This window comes from Rhipicephalus sanguineus, chromosome 11 (genome assembly GCF_013339695.2).
Source record: "Rhipicephalus sanguineus isolate Rsan-2018 chromosome 11, BIME_Rsan_1.4, whole genome shotgun sequence".
In the NCBI taxonomy this organism is placed as follows: Eukaryota; Metazoa; Arthropoda; class Arachnida; order Ixodida; family Ixodidae; genus Rhipicephalus; species Rhipicephalus sanguineus.
Genome location: NC_051186.1, coordinates 129008195 through 129026448, shown reverse-complemented (window position 1 = coordinate 129026448; position 18254 = coordinate 129008195). Strand labels below are relative to the sequence as shown.

The 18254-nt window shown below is 45.4% G+C and overlaps 1 protein-coding gene across 1 annotated transcript in view; it reads right to left on the bottom strand.

Annotated features, from left to right (window-relative positions):
* Positions 1 to 18254, bottom strand: part of LOC119375405 (ALK tyrosine kinase receptor) — an 81089-nt gene that overhangs the window by 37357 nt on the left and 25478 nt on the right. Inside the window, exons 4-8 of the mRNA XM_049411257.1 lie at positions 16184 to 16358; positions 12379 to 12590; positions 8985 to 9146; positions 6176 to 6329; positions 3044 to 3160 (exon numbers count right to left, since the gene is read on the bottom strand). Coding sequence (XP_049267214.1) covers positions 3044 to 3160; positions 6176 to 6329; positions 8985 to 9146; positions 12379 to 12590; positions 16184 to 16358 — 820 coding nt within the window. The remainder of the gene's footprint in view (positions 1 to 3043; positions 3161 to 6175; positions 6330 to 8984; positions 9147 to 12378; positions 12591 to 16183; positions 16359 to 18254) is intronic.

The window sequence follows — 18254 nt, the reverse complement described above, 5'->3', positions numbered from 1 at the left end:
ATCCCCCCCCCCCCTCAAAGCTTGCTGCACCTCAAATTATTTGTAGAGCCTCCGTGATCGGCCCGCCTTAGACCAAGTGACGATGTCGTGCGATGACGTCATGATGTGAAATGACGTGATCATGACGCCATGATTACGGCACAAATTCTGGTATCTGTGACGTCTAGATGACGGCAACGCGTCACGTCAGTGATGGCGTCATGTTACATTGAAGTCGTGTGACTTTTGATACGCCGAGTGCACACACACATTCAATTGAGTATCACGTGACTTCTCATCGACCTTTATTTCTTAGTTTTTTTTTCATCATTCGTGCTGACACCGACAAGTTCTCGCGAGCTATCATCAGGCTTCGCCAAATCTCGAAAACTTCTTGACTCTTGAGACATATAAGACCTTAATATACTCGGCATTGGGTATCGAGTGCCCGGAATCGTGTGTCCAGAGCCAGCCTTGCGCAATGAAGCGCCCCCGGCAAACTAGGGCCCTGGCACACCCATCATCTTTTTATATACGCGCAGGTCTACTAGGTAGCTTATTACGTTGCCAATAAACATGATAGAAGTGGCGCGACATGACTGCTTTGTCCAACAAGAACGTCGTACAAAAAAAAAAAGAACTGCGAACGAGAGCATAGCTTCGTCTCAGAAGCTGTGTTCAACTAAGTCAGAGAAATTCACAGAAATTTATGGAGGTGGTCGGTGGCGCTTTCTATAGATGGCGCCAACCCCTAAGGCCTGGACTGGGTCTGGTGACATGCCCATTTGACTTAATAATAATAATACTTTATTCTGGCATGTGTACAAGACAGTTACGTGGCACCGAGATGAGGCAAAAGGAAACAGACGAAACTGTTTCCTGACAAAGCCTACATCCCGGCTCGTGAACAAAAAAAAAAACAAGGACAGCAGTGAGGCAAGCGAAAAACATCACTGTAAACAAGTCATGGAAGATTCATACCAATTTCACGCAATTTCGTTATAGAAGTAAAAAGTTTTTAAAACCCTTTCATGTTGATATGTTTATCAGAGTAAAGTTGTTATTAGATTTAATTAATTAAGAGGTAAAAGAGTATCAATCAAAATTCAAGTGGAGCTAACAATGTGAGTAACTTGAAACGCAGTGAAGTATAATTAGGTGAACAGCAGTATACTTCGCAAGTGGCAAAATACATTGCATGTACATATGAGCACTAACAGACAATAATGCCAAGGAAAGTATAGCGGATGTTATTAGTAGTAAATGTAATGTATATGTGAAGAAAGAGAAGTGGATGAAGAGATAACTTTCCGCGTGCAGGGACCGAACCTGCGACCTTCGAATAACGCGTCCGATGCTCTACCAACTAAGCTACCGCGGCGGCCATCCCCCTGTCCACTTTATGGGGTGGACCTTCTTCCACTTCTTTCGTTCATTGCATGTACATAAACACCCAAAAAAACAAACGCTTCATCGTGGACCGAAAAGTAATCTTACTTCCTTTATCATCTTAAAAACACTATGAGGATATTGCATGCCACACGTTGCGACTAGTTGAGCACTGGTAGGGATATTATAAATTTTAAAAAATGAAGTAGTTTACACTAGCCGTATAAAGCTTCAGAAACAGCGAAGCTGGTGGATCTTAGAAGCTTAACGCGGCCTTTTTGGCTGATGCTAGGTCTTTCCTTGGCGTAGACAAAGTCGAACCCCAGTCTGTCACACACCTTGCAAGAATTTCCAAACTCCAGCGCCAGAAACTAATGTGTAAACCTGGCAAGTCAGTCATTCAGTGTTTTCCGTGAGGACACGGAAACACCAGCTGATAAACATGATTAGAAAACGATTTGGTTACGAGCGACAGCATACTAACTTATATGAATGAGAACTAACAGACAGTAACGCCAAGGAAAGTATAGGGGGTGTTATCTGTAGTATTTAGAATATAAATGTGAAGAAAGTAAAGTGGACGAAAAGACAACTTGCCGCCGGCAGGGACCGAACCTGCGACCTTCGAATAACGCGTCCGATGCTCTACCACTGAGCTACGGCGGCGTGACGCCCGAAAGGCAGAAAAGAGTGTTCCACACTCGCCGCCATGGCTGCGATTGGCGCTGACTAACACTCCAAGGTTTAAATGCACATATATACCCCATAAAGTGGACCGGATGATGACCGCCGCCGTAGCTCAGTGGTAGAGCATCGGACGCGTTATTCGAAGGTCGCAGGTTCGGTCCCTGCCGGCGGCTAGTTGTCTTTTCGTCCACTTTACTTTCTTCACATTTATATTCTAAATACTACAGATAACACCCCCTACACTTTCCTTGGCGTTATTGTCTGTTAGTTCTCATTAATATTGTGTCTAACAAAGAAAACGAGCCCTTAAGAGTCATCTTCTTTCCTTCATTCATAGCAAGGGTCTCGTTCTGGCAACTTGATGCCTTCAGGTAGTATGCGAGGGATTATTGGTCAAGAGTATGAAGTTGGGCATGTTGCTAATGCATAACTGATCACGTAGCGTAAAATTTGACGCAGGACAAGAGAGGGGGACGAAGACGTCTTCGTCCCCCTCTCTTGTCCTGCGTCAAATTTTGCGCTACGTGATCAGTTATCGATTATTGGTCAGCTGCCAGCTCGTATAAAGATCACGTGCTACGTGACGTTATACAACAAATGTGCGACTCTTCAGCATATGTGTGTACGTATACCATTTGCACATATCTTTAGCGTCATTTCTTAACGTTTCGCTGAATGTAAGACATTACGCCATACTCACTTTCTCGCCGCATGCTTCGCATAACATGGATTCCCACAATACGTGGGATCTGCCGAATTCTTTTTTTCAAGGCTTCGTCACGTCATGCTAAGTTATTCTGCGATTTCGCTCAAAATAAAGCCTTGGAAGCACGGTACGTAATTTTAGATGATATCTTGTGCTACGTATAGTTGTAGTTTTCTACAGATCCGGCATGTTTGAACAGGAACTATAAGTAGAATAATTGAATGAGAGTGTACAGGTTTCGGAGTGAATACTGACTGCAATGACGGGCTTGGGTGCACTCACATCCAACGACGAAGAAGAGGATGACTGCCACGGTGACCAGTATGCAGAGAATGATGACGACCAGGTGATGCGTGGGCAGCTTGTACTCGCCATTGGTCCTCGCGTCACCCGAACCAGCTGAAAAAATTGCGTGAAAGACGTGTTAAGAGTGGGCTTCTTTGTCCGTGGAACTCAGGTCTCATTCGCATAGCCGTTAAACGGACCGTTCCGCCGCCAGAACCTCACATTCGCCTCCCATTTACGCCATAATCATCATCCTGACGTCATCGTCACGTCACCAGCGCCCGCCATGGCACGGCCTTTTGGAAGCGGGCCATGGTGGACTGTACCATGGTCCGCCCAGGCATGGGTGGCGATGCGGGCTTGTTGGTTGGTCATACTTGAATGAGTTGAGCGCATACGAGGACACGGACAGAAGGAAGAGCCAGTGTGTGTACGTCTCTTCCTTCTGTCCGTGTCCTCGTATGCGCTCCGCCCAGGCATGGCCGCTTCAAAAATGGGACGCCGGTGATGTTAAAAGCACCCTGCAACACTTTTCCTCTTCATTAAGGGAGTTAAATGTCTTCATTAAGGGAGTTAACTGCCTCGCGAATCAACTACCGCAAAAACTTTTAAAAGCCTCCAAGTACGAGCGGAGTCACGGGGACGGGAGGGGGGGGGGGATGATAAGGTGTGAAGAAGCTACGTCTGTTCGTGAGCGCGCGTCATGATCTTGAACACTTTCTTTTCGTATTTTTCTTCAAATACGCGGTTTGCTTTAAGTGTGATCGCAAGCGCACGCGCGGCAGTCATGGCCTTCCGCGGCGGCCTCGGGAACTATGCAGCTCACGATGCTCAAATCAGCCAATTGCCGTGGACTTTGTGTTTATGACGCGATCATTTGGGTTTATGGCATCATTTGTCGAGAGAAGAGCGAGCGATTTCCAGCTGACATTGAGCGTCAATTGCAAATTCCAGGCCACGTGCTGCGCAATAACGTTTGGCTCACATGTTCTCAGGAGCCTCGACTACCGATCGGCAGCGTTTTCTGACCAGGCTGAAAAAGTGTTGCAGGGCCCCTTTAAGAGAATACGCTAACATCCCTGGAAAGTCATTTCCAGAAAAAAAACTGTAAAAAAAAACCCCAGGCAAACAAAGCTGTCTCACGACTGATGCCGATGCCGGGACTATTATTATCACAGCCACTAGTTAAAGTCTAATAACATAGCGCCAATACCGGACTTATGAGGGTGGTGTTACTTAAGCCTTACTGTCAGCTAACCAGAAGAATCAAGAAGGTGAGAGTTTAGATTCTTAGTAACCACCGAGAGAAACCAACAAGCGGTGATGTCGAAGAGACATCAAGGCTTTTTATTTAAAATGGGGGTTAAACATGTGATAACCTACTCTAATCTATATTAAACTGCTCAGCGCAAAAATTTTACACGGTACACATGCAGACGACGAGGATAAGCGCAGACTTCCAACTGATATCTATTACAGAAACGCACACCTGGCTACAGACCAAATAATGGAATACCAACTAGCCCAATCCCACACTTTACTTCTCATTTATAGTGTGAACTTCTTGTGTAGTTATATTTTTCTCGGATTCGCGATTAAAGATTTCTTGGCGCTTTGTATCAAAGTTAACAATTTTTTAAAATTGATTTTGAGAGTGCTATGTATTTAAAATGCATATCAAGTACCAAAGATACGTATTTCACTCTGTAACAGATCATGAAAAACAGTAGTGTATTGCGGTAGTCGACAGGAAGTGCTTGTTGTGCGCGCATCTTTGCGTGACCCAACTCTACTTCCCTCTCCTTCTATCAGAAGAGAAACATTCGTGGGCCCTGCTAACCTCAATGCACCGAAAATTAGGAAGAGAAAAGTTGGTTTAGTAAAAAGGCATTATCCTCTTGGAGATGGGTGTTTGCTAGTAAAAAGAGTATAAAGATACTATGGCTACTTCACTACTTCACACTTCTGTAAAACGTACGGCCGGTAGCCAGCACACCTTGTAGGATGGTAAAAATGAGAGTGCTTTCGTGTGCGCAGCATTTCGGGCATGACGGTAGCGTTCATGTTATTGCATGAGTATTATTCACAGTTTCCAGATGATGAAATTTCGGTGACGAGACGGCTTACTGCTCCCTCTTAATAGTTTGTATAGTAACCTACATTCTTCACGTTTAGTTCAAAGCGCACAATTTCTCAAGTTGAAATTTTAAAGGACAGCCTTCTGCTCTCCTCTACACTTTTAATCAGGTACTTGTTAAATGCTGGCTATATTCAGGAAACCGGACGTTTTTCGTCCGGTTTCGTGGCGGGACCTGATTAAGAGTGTAGTAAAAAGTTGGCCGCGTATCTGCGAGCTTCGCTGCAAATGTCGTCTAAAGACGATAGAAGAGGCGCTGCGTGAGATATGGACGCCATCTGGAAATACGTCGGTTAACATCAGTGCTGTGTTCCGGGATGGTAGTCCCGGCGCAGCAGCAGGCGAAGTCCGGCGGGGACGCCAGGCAGGCAATCCAGGCAATCGTCACGTGGCATTTGAAAGTTGAGTTCACCCAATTCGAGCCAGTCACCAAAGAATCACGTCATGAGGCAAAGTGAGGGGACCATGGAAGAATCTCAAGTTAGAAGGTTACATGACCAAGTGATGACGTCATGTGACTGTGTCACGTGGCATTCGAAAACTGAGTGGACCCAATTCGAGCACATCCCCAAGGATCACGTCACGTGGCATAGTCAGTTCCATGAACACGTAAGAACCTTAAGTCACAATAAGGAAAAATTCAGCGCGAAAAGACACAGGGACAAGAAGGGAGGACACAATACGTAGCGCACGTGTTGTGTCCTCCCTTCTCGTCCTTGTGTCTTTTCGCGCTGAATTTTTCCTAATGTCTTACCAAGAAGGCCGAATTTCTCCCCTTTTTAAGTCACACGGTCACATAAGCGCAGAAGTCATGTGGCTGTGTCACGTGACACGGACGTCGAAATAGCATGTACTTCCATATAGTTTAGACCGGCAGAGATACTGTGCTTACGCATTCTATTCACGTAATAAGGCTTCTGTAACTTTGTCGCCCCTCCTTGATGATATTAAAGAGAAGGAAACTCGGGAGCTCCATCAAGCATTGTACTCACCGTGGCAGCTGTGGCCATCTCGTGCAAGCCTGTAGCCGATGGGGCAGGCGCACTTGAATGTGGCCGGCGCCAGGGTGCGAGCCAGACAGAAATGGCGGCACGGGCAGCGGACGTCGGTGGCCGACACGATCACCACCATGGCATCACCAAGACCCTGCGTTAATTGAACGTAGCCGAACAGTTAGCGTCATTCGCGTCTCTGCCGTTATCTAGCTCTTTGCTTATAGTTTGCTGAGTCTTCATTCAACTAGTCATCAGTATCATCGTCATCACGATCACCATCATCATAACGGAGTCTCGTCTTTACAGGTTCCTTTAGTATCTCGGCAGATAGAAACAGTCTTCTACTCGCATATGTTGTAAATGTGGCTTTTAAGCATGATCGATTTTCACCTGAGAGAGCACTTTGAAAATCATCGCTAGTTACCGCTAGTTTGGACGCACACTTCATCACCTTCAAACGTCTAATCGCTAGCAAATCGTGTCCCAAAATGGCATACTATTTCCTGGAGCTCTGACCTGCGGAGCACACACATGCAAAATGTTTTTGCCTGTAGTATACGCAAAAAAACGGTTAAGCTTTCGTAGATATAAAAAACTCACAGGGTCCCTTATACGTTAGAACGTTTAATTGGGCAAGTTGGTGTGATTCCATCTTGAGTAAATAAAACGCGCCAAAGAACGAGGACGAGGGCGCCGTGGTCTGTCGTTTCCTCAGTTCGTCCTCGTTCTTTGGCGCGTTTTATTTACTCAATATGGAGTCCCTTATGCATTGGCCTACGACGATTCGAAGGTGAAAGCCATGTTATTTTTTCTTCTCAGTAGATGTACTAATCTTACCCCCGCTCCCCTACGAAAGCTTATTGCACCTAACGTGGTTTTGCATTGTACAAGAATTGATAGCTGGGCTATTTGGTAATAGTATTTGAACATCTTGAAAACAGCGCAAAAAACGACACGGACAAAAGAAAGTAAGCGGACACACCACGGCCCTGAACTCGCAACTAAATTTTATCTTAAAACACAGGCACACTTAAATAATAACAATCTGTCACGGATGTGACCACTTCACACATCACGTCAGAATGCACCCTTCTGAACCCTAAAAACCAACAAGAATGAAATTGCAATCACTTCCACGTGAACAGCCGCAAAGAGGATGGCGAAGGTCCTGAACCTTCCGAGAAACGAAGTTCACTATCCTGCAACTATTACCAGGGAAATCATTGAGGCATTTCACATTAGAAAGAGGGGTGAGCAGTGTATTAGTTCTCCTTCCGTTGACTTGCAAGATAGTGAATTTTATTTCTTGGAACGTTTAGGACCTTAGCGATCTTCTTTGTGGCTGTTCACGCATTCTGCATTCTGACGTCATCTGTGAAGTGGTCACATGGGTGACAGGTGGGTGCCTTTTCAAATAAAATTAAGTTAGGAGTTCAGCGCTGTGGTGTGTCCCCCTATCTTCTTTTGTCCGTGTAATTTTTCGCTGTTTTTAAGATGTTTAAGTGGTTTTCTACTGCCTCTATAATCGAAGGCATTGCAAGCTTTCTGCACCTCACCTGGTTTTGCGCTGCCTCCGTGATCGGCCCGCCTTTGACGATGTCATATGATGGTTTCTTTTTTGCATCACTCGGGTTGACGCCGCCGACGCCGATGGCCAATTTTCGCGCTTGATAAGGCATCAAAGACTCTTACCTTAATATTTTTAACAAAGCTAAATCAACATAGTTTGATTCGTTTTCTCTACATAAATAAAGAACGCCATGCCTGCGCGCAACACGCAGCATATGTCCTTGATCTCGCCCCTCGATCTTCAATAAAGTTTGTTTATCTATCTATCTATCTATCTATCTATCTATCTATCTATCTATCTATCTATCTATCTATCTATCTATCTATCTATCTATCTATCTATCTATCTATCTATCTATCTATCTATCTATCTATCTATCTATCTATCTATCTATCTATCTATCTATCTATCTATCTATCTATCTATCTATCTATCTATCTATCTATCTATCTATCTATCAGTAACAGCGTAATCGGGAGGAGGGCCCGTCAAGACGGTTGTAAACTCTCTTAGGATGCCTAGTGCAAGGATAGCTGTGTGACGTACCCACTACGCCGTAATTCATGAAAATTTTGGGATAGCGATGTACCCATGCACAACGCGTCTGTAACGCAATGTGTACACCTGCGTAGTTGCACACTTTCTTGATTCTTCGGCTTATGATGATGATAATGAAATATGGCTGAGCCATTTAAACCACTCACTCGTTACGCAACTCACAGTGTGACGCATTGTGCAATGCTACGCTTCTGGCACGTAATATTGCATATTTAAACATTACCCCTCGTCTGACATGACGACTGTGTACATAGGGTCTTTTTTCGAGGAACCTTCAAGCACTGGCGTGGCTCCGTGGTGGAATTCATGACTGCCATGCAGAGCGCTTAGGTTCTATTCCGACCCGTACCCTAGTTTGTATTTTTCTCATTGAGCGCGTAGCTGCGTAGACAACGAGCAGTTCGTTCGAACAGTCTGTGTTCGTTCGCTATCCTGTCCTCGTATTTTTCGCACTGCTTCTGGTTATTCAAACAAAAGGCGTACTCATGTAGGTTCTGTCACCAACATTTTCATGTAGCGGAAGGACGACGTTAAAAGTGCGTCTACGAGACAGTTGTTTCAGTAGCGTTAAACAGGCACGTAAGGCCCGGCTTCAGGGCAGCAAAGTTGGCCCTTTGGGGCGTCGAGAATCACGCGATGGCGCGTTGTGATCGGGCGCCTGCGGTGTGGTATACTCGCCTTGTCGGGGTACGGCTTAGCGTCGTCCGCGTCTGTCGAAGCGGCTGATCCGAGTCGACACGGCGTTGGAAGGAAGGTGGCCTCGAGCCGGCTCGGGTGCACGTACGAGGTGCCCCCGTGGCCACTGTGTTGAGCCGTGTCCGTAACAGCTGCGTCACCTCCCTGCAATGGAGCGAATGGTTTATTTAGGTGCTGGAGCGATTGGGGACTCTGCCGTTGTGGTGTTGAGGTTGAAATGTCCGTGATTGGCGATGACAGGGGCTCAAGGAATGACATTGAGTGCATAAAGCTGACTTGATCTCTAACTGCACTTTCCATGGTTCTTTTTTTCTCCTTCTCACCTCTTTAAAAGGACACTAAAGAGAAAAACAAAAGAGTAAATTACTCTTTCACAATATTAATATCACCACGCTTGGCGCGAAAACACGCTTCGTAAGCGAGAAAACGCGCAAAAAGAAAATGCGAGTGGCGACGCCATCATGAAGTTTCCGCACCAATCGCCGTGGCGTCATAGATTCTGACGGCGTCTGCTAGAGCCTACGTAGTTCCTAATCGGTAAATATGAAGTGCATTGTCCTCTGAGGGGGCCAGGGACTTAGCATACCAATTCAGAAGGGAGAACGTTTGGGCGTGTTGGTTATTCATCGTTCATCAGCAACCATAGCGCAATAAAGAACACGGGACAAGGAAGTGACCAGGACAAGCGCTTGTCCCGGTCACTTCCTTGTCCCGTGTTCTTTATTGCACTATGGTTGCTGATGAACGATAGCATACCAAGTTTCAGAAAATTTTGTGGAGCGAATGTCGCCAAAACACCAAAAAATACACTTTAATATCCGTGACGGCACGCGCGGACACTTTGGCGCGATGTTTAAAAATGGGGATTTGACCTTCATTTTCTCGTCTATTAAAAAGTTATGATGGTGAAATTAACGACATTAGAATTCTCAGAGTACGCGTTATCAATCTAAGCCTACACATTGTATCACTTCAGTATCCCTTTAAGACTGAGTGTTTGACAATCTTATGATTGCGAGGCGCTTTAACGCACATGAGGGAGCGCTTCAGGAAGTGACGTTCATCACAAGGTTACCGTCATCCTGCTAAGCACAATGAGGTGGTTTCGATTCCCAGCCACATAGACGGTTGCATTTCGATAAGGGGAAGGAGGGAGGGGGAGGGGCAACGATAAGATGAAGGCAACCAATACGGCCGGCCGCATAATCATAATTTGGCGACAGTACTGGGCGAGTTGATACTGATCATGACTGGCTGCGCAACACACGAGCGGACAAACCACCCTACGTCAGGGTTATTTTTACACGACGTGGGGTTGTTGAATTGTTTTCTATCATATCTTTTTCGCAGTTATTCGAGTCCACCGCCAGGGATCATCTGTGTTAGTAAAGATAAAAAAAATCGCAGCATATCCACGGGTGAATGATGAAGAGCTTGGGCGAAGCTCCTGAAGCAATCATGGTTACACCGTGAAATCTTCAGTGTTTTCGCCCAGCAGTAATCAAAGCGATAGCCCAGTACATCATCAAAGACGTGACAAACGCTGTATATATTTATACAAGAAATTTTATTAAGCGTAAGTGGTAGCTAGACGTGGCTTCCGTTCCCCCTTGATTATAACGGCTTTAGTCGGTGAAGTGATGGATCGGTGATGGGTCGTAGTGGGATGTTTGCAAAGACGAAGCAGTGGGCAGTTTGCAAAGGATCGGTGATGGGCCGGTTGCGCCTTACGCCGGATGCCGGACGCGTGACAAGTTTAGACTAAGAGGAGCTTCGCCCCTAAAAGCGCGTTTCGTTGCTTCTAATAAATCAGTTGTGGAGTTTGCGCTCGTGGTGTCCATGTCTTTCTTTGTCCGCGTGTGTGTTGCGCAGCCACTCATGAGTCATACTGTGGTTTCAGCACGTGAAATAGCTTGAATTATTAAGGTCACGTGCTGACTTATACAAGATTGTGATGCCGGGACTTGTCGTTGATTCGTTTTCCTTATAGTCGAACGCCTCATCTCGTCTTAGTCTTTAGGCGCACCCCAGCACGATTATTTGACAGCTCGCCCGAGAAGTAGCACTTTTATTTATACTATTCGACCATAAGGTACCCTGTGTACGTGTTTTTTTTCTTCTCTCCCTATATCTTGCTCTCGTTACATTGGACGCAGCCGAGGCCATCTAGCAGCGTTAACATCTTCGAAATATGTATCAAGAAAATCTGGTGCTAAATTGGGTGCCTCGTTCATTATGAATTGCAACCCGTACTCTCCCTGAATGGTTAGCCACTTGCGATTGTTTCTTTGATTCTTTAGCGATTGCTCCTTTATTTACAATTATACTTAATTCTGTGCGCGAGAATTCCATAAAAAAAGTCCACGCATATCCACGAAGTGAATAATGATGTGTGGGCGAAGCACTGGGGATCGTTCGGTAACAGTGAATCTCCCGTGATTGTTGTTCACTCGCGCATGTAGATGAGTGACAACGCGTATGTACAGCTGTATACAGTGTGTTTTACTGGTCATAACTCGTATGTCGTGTTCAGTTGTGGATTCCGCTTTGCCTTCATTGTTACTACTTTGTGGTCCGTGAAATGTAGAGCCAATGGTTCTTCAATCGTATCTAGCTGGAAGTTGGCAAAGACGAGGTCGCGCGGTGCCGCGCTCGAGAACAGTCTATTTTGAGACCATGTGCGGGCTACGCGCGCTCTGTGCACGGTTTTGCGCATGTTGTCACCTGTTAATCGATGCGCTTGTTTTCAAGCAGCTTTCGAGCGGCGCCGCACCGAGTACGGTCTATTTTTAAAACATATGCGCGCTATGCTCGCGCTGTAGACGGTTTATACACAGCTGTTTTGCACCTGCGCTTCGATTGCCGACTACGGCGGACGGACGGACATTGTGAGGTCTTAAGGTGCTTCGCCCCTAAAAACACGGCTCTCTGAGATCAAGGTACACTAAGTGGATAGTATGCCTGCGTATGAATCAGTACGGGTTTCTTTCTCTTTAATTTTCTTTCGCACGAATTCGAGCATATGTTTAACCAACTAGCCGATGTTACATTTTAATACTCCTAGCTATTTTCTCAGATTGCTGTATGAAAGCTCACTTAGGCAGCTTTTGTTCATCCTTTTCTATCTATCTATCTATCTATCTATCTATCTATCTATCTATCTATCTATCTATCTATCTATCTATCTATCTATCTATCTATCTATCTATCTATCTATCTATCTATCTATCTATCTATCTATCTATCTATCTATCTATCTATCTAATCTTGATCAAAGATACAGTCGTAGGAAGTCCTTAGCGTTTGTCTGCGTCCCTTCTTGTCCTTTTTGTTGCTTCCGCGCTATTACGAATCTGATCATGGAGCACCAACTAGCCCGATCTGCGACCCTTACCTTCCATCCTCCACCTCCTCCTCCGCCAGCGCACCCACCACCTCCGCCACCAAAACCCCCTGCGGTGTTCCAAAGAGCAGCCTCAGCGCACACCGATCCGCCTGCAGCGCCATCCGTCAGTGGGCGGCCAGCGGTGGGCTCGTCGGTCGCACTGCTCTCAGCGGCGGCGCTGTCGTTCCAACCGCCACCGCCACCTAGAGCGTGAAAACGGCACCGGTTATTGACATCAGAGATGGCAGAATTACTCCTGAAGAGTGATTAAGCTTCATTATACGAATCACTTTTTTATAATTTTGTAAAATGTAAATAATTTACATTGGAAAATACTGCTCGCCGAAAGTAAGAACAATGCACTTGTATTACTTACGGCGCGCGGTCTCACGTGTCACATTTGTAAATGGGAAAAAGAGCGCGACAGGAGACCAAGCACAAGCGAAGGAACACACATGGACGAGCGCTAAGAACTGAAGGTTTTATTGCTTAGACGCAATATGAGAGAAGACTGGCGTGAAACTGACGGCACGTGAAATTTCAAGTCGTCGTCACGACACATGGGCAGAAGCTCTCAATCGATTACCAAGGTTACGGAGACAGTCGTAAGATCACAACTGTACGGTTTGAACACGCGAAAAGATTTGTCATCGCTGTTGAAAATCATTGCTTGCACACCGGTCTTAGCACAATTTCTTATTTCAGTGTCAGCGCCTCGTCTTCTCATACTGTTGGTCCTCCGAAATGGCGAGCTTAGGGGAGATGTCCGACTGTCCTGACCCTTGAAATTTGTGTGCGCAAGGCCAGCGTACGCCATGTGACTTACTCATGAAGACCTTCTTCACGGGTGCTACCGTGTCATTAAATCGTTCACTGGGGCGTGAATAACTTTAATATTTCTATGAAATATCATAAACGCCATTCGAACAATCATCAATATCTTTGTCATGATCATGAGTTTCCACCTCAACTACAGACCTGACCCGCCAAGTGAATAAAACCTGGATCTCCACCTGGTCCTGACGAGCTATAAATACAGTCAAAATGAACAAGTTCCTTTGCAGCCCACCTTTAATCAGGCACGTGTCTCTTTCATAAGCAAAAAAACTATAGATCTATATATAGCGTCAACATATCTTTTTTCTAATGTAGCTTCGGAGAGGCGTCCTTATGCCAGAATGCCTTGAAATCGGGCCTCATCTTCGACACTCGAGAACAGCCGAACACTTTAACCAAAAAAAGAAAAAGAAACAGAAAAAAAGAAGAGTGCCTGTTACACTTTTTGGTGAGTCCTGACCAAACATGTATTTATACATGTTTGATCCAAACATGTTTGATACCAAAAGAAAGTTGACGTGTACCTTTAAATATACTTATAAGTATCTTTAAAGGTGCACGTCAACTTTCTTTTGGTGGTCATTATACTCCCTTCAGGTTGTCGTGGGAGGCGCGGCTCGCCAAAAGAGAGTTAACGTCTGTCTTTAAAACTAGTTTAAAAATAGGCTGTTTCTGTATTTGACAAGTATGTATTCACTTGAAAGAGTAACAGGTTCTCTCTCTCTCTCTCTGCTTATAATGTAACCGATCCGATCATCATTAAGGTAACCAGTGCCAAAACCGGGTCAGGGAAGTGACAAACACACAGACAGGCACGCACAGTGGCTGGCAAACTCACGTTTAGAAACCCCATTATACACTTTTATTTGAAATTGTGGGGTTGTGTGCGTTCTTGCCCTGTTATTTTAATGATTCACCGCTTTTTGAAATACCGTTTCATAGTTATGGAAAAATAAGTAAGAACTTCATTTCACTTGCTTTTCTTTATTATCCTCTATGAAGTCGCTTGATGAAATTTAGCACGTGTGTTTCCCCAAATAGCTGCTTCTCTCAGACTTACTCTCTTTCGAAAAATCTTTCTCATTTTTTACAGGAATTCTCATTCGTATTGAAAGACAGAAAATTTTAAAAGCTATGGATGTTAGCCGCTGTCTGGCACCTTCATTTTGGATATCACGTTTTTCTTACAAATATTAATGAATTGATAGCGCTCAAAAGAGAAAACCTAGGTATCAGGCAACCTGAAAAAAAAATATTGCTTATGCAAGCGGGATCACACGGCACGTGTATTGTGCAGAGACAGAACCATGGTGGAAAAGAAATTTAAATCCCGGCAGGTCAAGCTGAATTTAATATCTCGAAGGGGCGCACGTGCCTGTACCCTGCTTGATTAAAACTTCGTCAAGCAATATATCATTTTATAAATGAAAGCACAAAGCATTTCGTTTAGCGAAGCCTGGTAACGAAATTCTTGACCAAGTTTGGGGCTTTTCTTGTGGTGTCTTCCCGTTTCAGCCTCACAAGACTAGCAAATGCACTTAGTTTAAGCGCACACCATGCTTGCTGTGGTTGCGGCAATGAATATACGAGGGGCGCTAGTAAAAAAAACGTTAGCACTTTTGCGAACGAGAAAGTTTAAAATTAGCTCCAAGATTCTTGTGTAGGAAAGGTCAGCTGTTGTGACTCGATCTCCCATTTCTTAAATGAGATCGAGTTCCTGATATGGCAAATGTTCGGTTAGCAGAAGCACCGAGTATTGATGGCTCTGCCAGCTAAGTAGGTTAATCGTCCATGCTGAAGGTTTGCGTATGGATAGAATTTGGCTTAACAGCGTGATTTTGGGCCTATTTCGATCGTCCATCATATATCAGGAGTTCCAGCTTTAGGCGAGCGCATCCACAAAACGCAGACTACGCCGCTTCAGAACCGTGACTACACATGCCGTCGATACGACGAACGCCATGCCTCGCTGTTGCGCTAAAAGATGGCGCCACTGCTGCGTCGCAGCGAAATCATCGCTGCTCGAGTGTTGTAAGCGCGAGCAATTCGCGTGTTAGACTTGTATAGTGGAAACAGGCACGTTATACTTGAATGGCAGTGTTAAGACATGATCCTAGGTCACCAGGCCGTAATCAGACAATGAGCATGTGCGCGTTGTGGAAATAGTTATTCGACTGACGTAACACGCGAGATGGCGGCACTCGAAAATTATGGCTTAATATACTACTAATTCTAGGGCTAATACACTAATTATTCTTGATTAGGATATATAAAGGGTATAAATGACATCCCGGGTTTCTGGTGGAGGATTGCGCGTTTTAATGGTCCCGTTCATTATTTGTTTACGTTTTACTGGAACGTATTGGAGTCACACTTGATTGAACTTCACTGGCAGACAGCAAGCACTTCTCGTAAAGCGTTTCTTCATGCAAGGTAGTTCTACCTAATGGAATCCTAAGAAAGAAAGTCCGGCAGAACAAATTCAGGTTGTCAGTGCACGCGCGAAAGCAACTGTTGAATGTTTGAATAGGCATTGAACGAAGACAGTGTTGTATTTACAACAATGGATAGCCACCACGAGCCGACGTTTGGCGAGTCTAAGCCAACAGTTGCCAACATTACAAATCACTGAGCCATATTTAGCCATTCAGGCAGCACCAGTCAAGATCAAGCGAGTGCTAACTAGTGCTGGTCGTATACTTGCTAATACTATAGGTCAGGGTACCAACGTTCGCAAATCAGGAGGGGGGGGATTCGCTGCAGTATGCTCTCGCATATCATAAGTACGGCATAAATGAATACGTAGCGTGGTTCGTGGTTTAAAAAAGCTAGCTACGAATTAGGGACTCAGCGTACAGCTGCACATAGCGGTTTCGCCGTTTGGTGCTGTAAAGGTGGCTTTGTTGCATTTACAGTTACAGAGCGGCGAAGCCAGCTCTACAGAGCAAAGCGAACTCACCGGGTCCCTTGCCTTCGGGCGCCGAGAGGCCGTTACCCGGCGGCTGGTTGTCCTGGAAACCTCGACCTGCAACGCCGGCGTAGGCAGCTCCCGCTGACGCCGCGGCAGCGGCTGAGTGGCCGCCACCTCCCGCCGCCACCACGAGAGGTACGGCATCGCCCGTCCTGGTGTCCACCTGCACCGACACCGGTCCATCAGTAAAACGCTGTCACAAAGCGAATGAAGACTGAAAATTGCGCTATCTTCATTGCAATCATGGCTCCACAGACTTTCACCACAGTGTGTCGAGGGGACACATTGGGAAGGAACTAGATCGAACTCCGGCCATTCTAAAAGTTCGAGGGCTGGGTGTGACGACAGACGAGCGTCTGTATCACATGTCACACTCCGTTTCCCAGATACACCCATAGATGGCGCAACTGCCTCGGTCGGGGACGAAGCGGTAGCCGCACACTTAAATGGGCAAGGGCGGCTCGAGCGTCAATAGGGCTTAAAGTCACTCTAGCACGGACCGGTGTGGCTCGGGCTGCCGCACGTCCTTTCCCGCGCATCTCCACTCCAGAAATAACGTAATCGCAGACATCCACGCAGAGTCACAAAACACAGCAGAACAGCAGCTGCGCTGTTTCTGCAGATTTCACACTCTGGGGTAAGATTTTCTTTTCTTGTTGTTAACGTTTCAGAATGGAAGTGATGACCGGGGGGCGTTGTGTCAAAGCGCGGTACCTGGCATTCAATGTTTAGTCCATTGCAGTAGCACGCCCGCTGGAACGAGGCCCGAGCTGGGGTAAATTAATGCCGCGAACGGTTTACTTGGCTTTTGCCTTCAGGCACTGCATTGCTGCGAGCCTCCAACTCAGTTAATCAGCGTAATTGACCTCTCTGGATTTTCTTTTGATGGGGTTTCAATTTACCAGAATCCTCCCTCCCATTTGACATTACAACTGCCTTGATTTAGGAGCAACTTAGCTGCATCGTTCGGTTCGTGAAGCCTCTGGTTCAACTAAAGCATCCTCTCATTAGGGCTGTGTCTATTTGTGTTGCCGTTGCTATGGGGAAGATAGGTAGAGTGCGTTTGGCGAGTCCTTAACGTCAGTGACAATTAGGCCAGGTTGGTTTATTAGAGAAAACACTGTGGAGACTGACGACTTTGATTCGGCTGTCACATGGTCAGTTATCTGAAATATCTGAACTTGATGATTACGGAAGAACTAAAAAAGCATCTACAGAACCAATAGCATTAAAAAATTTGTTATCTTATCTTGAAATGTAATGTCGACGAGTCACACTTAGTATATGCTGCGATATGTTTTATTTTCATCCACTTATAAACTAGCCGTTTTCCTGTTTTCTTCCTCGCGTGTCTGTGCATCTGGATTTCACTAAGCAGTGTGATTTCATTTACACATGTTGTCCATATATTTCGCTCTGGCTATGCACGAAGTTTGCCAAGGTATGAAACTACTTATTTTTTGAGTAATTAAATAATGGAAATAATTATGGCAGGTCATGGGTCATTGATATCACGTTTAAGCCCTCCGATATATTTTCCCCCTTCCCCACACCTACACGAGAGAAAGAGAGAGAGAGAGAGAGAGATAGCACACATTTGGCATTAAGATAATGCAAACATATATCGGTGAACGCAAAGGATGAAGTGGAACAGTGCAACAAAAAACAAAAAGAAAACTCTTGTACCTGCTTCAGGACATGCGTGCTTAGAGTGTTTGCGTTGCTGTTCAACTGCAAGGGTAAGGGGCAATCGACGAACGAAAATGAGAAATTTGGTGAGCGATATAGGGAGCTAGTGGTGCTGTTCACTTTGACACGATACTTGATACAAGAAGATCAGGTGGCATATATACACTTATGTTTACACGGATACATCGATAGTTGCTCTCTCGAAAAAAATAAAAATACAAAAACAAAGAAACATGGACGAAACGCCGCGACATGATTATATCAAGAGTTGCTTTTATAGAATGACAAAAGCCGCACGTGGGTAATCTGATGTTCTCTTGTTGTTTTCTTCTTGACTGGCGACGATAAGCCCGCACGCACGCACGCACGC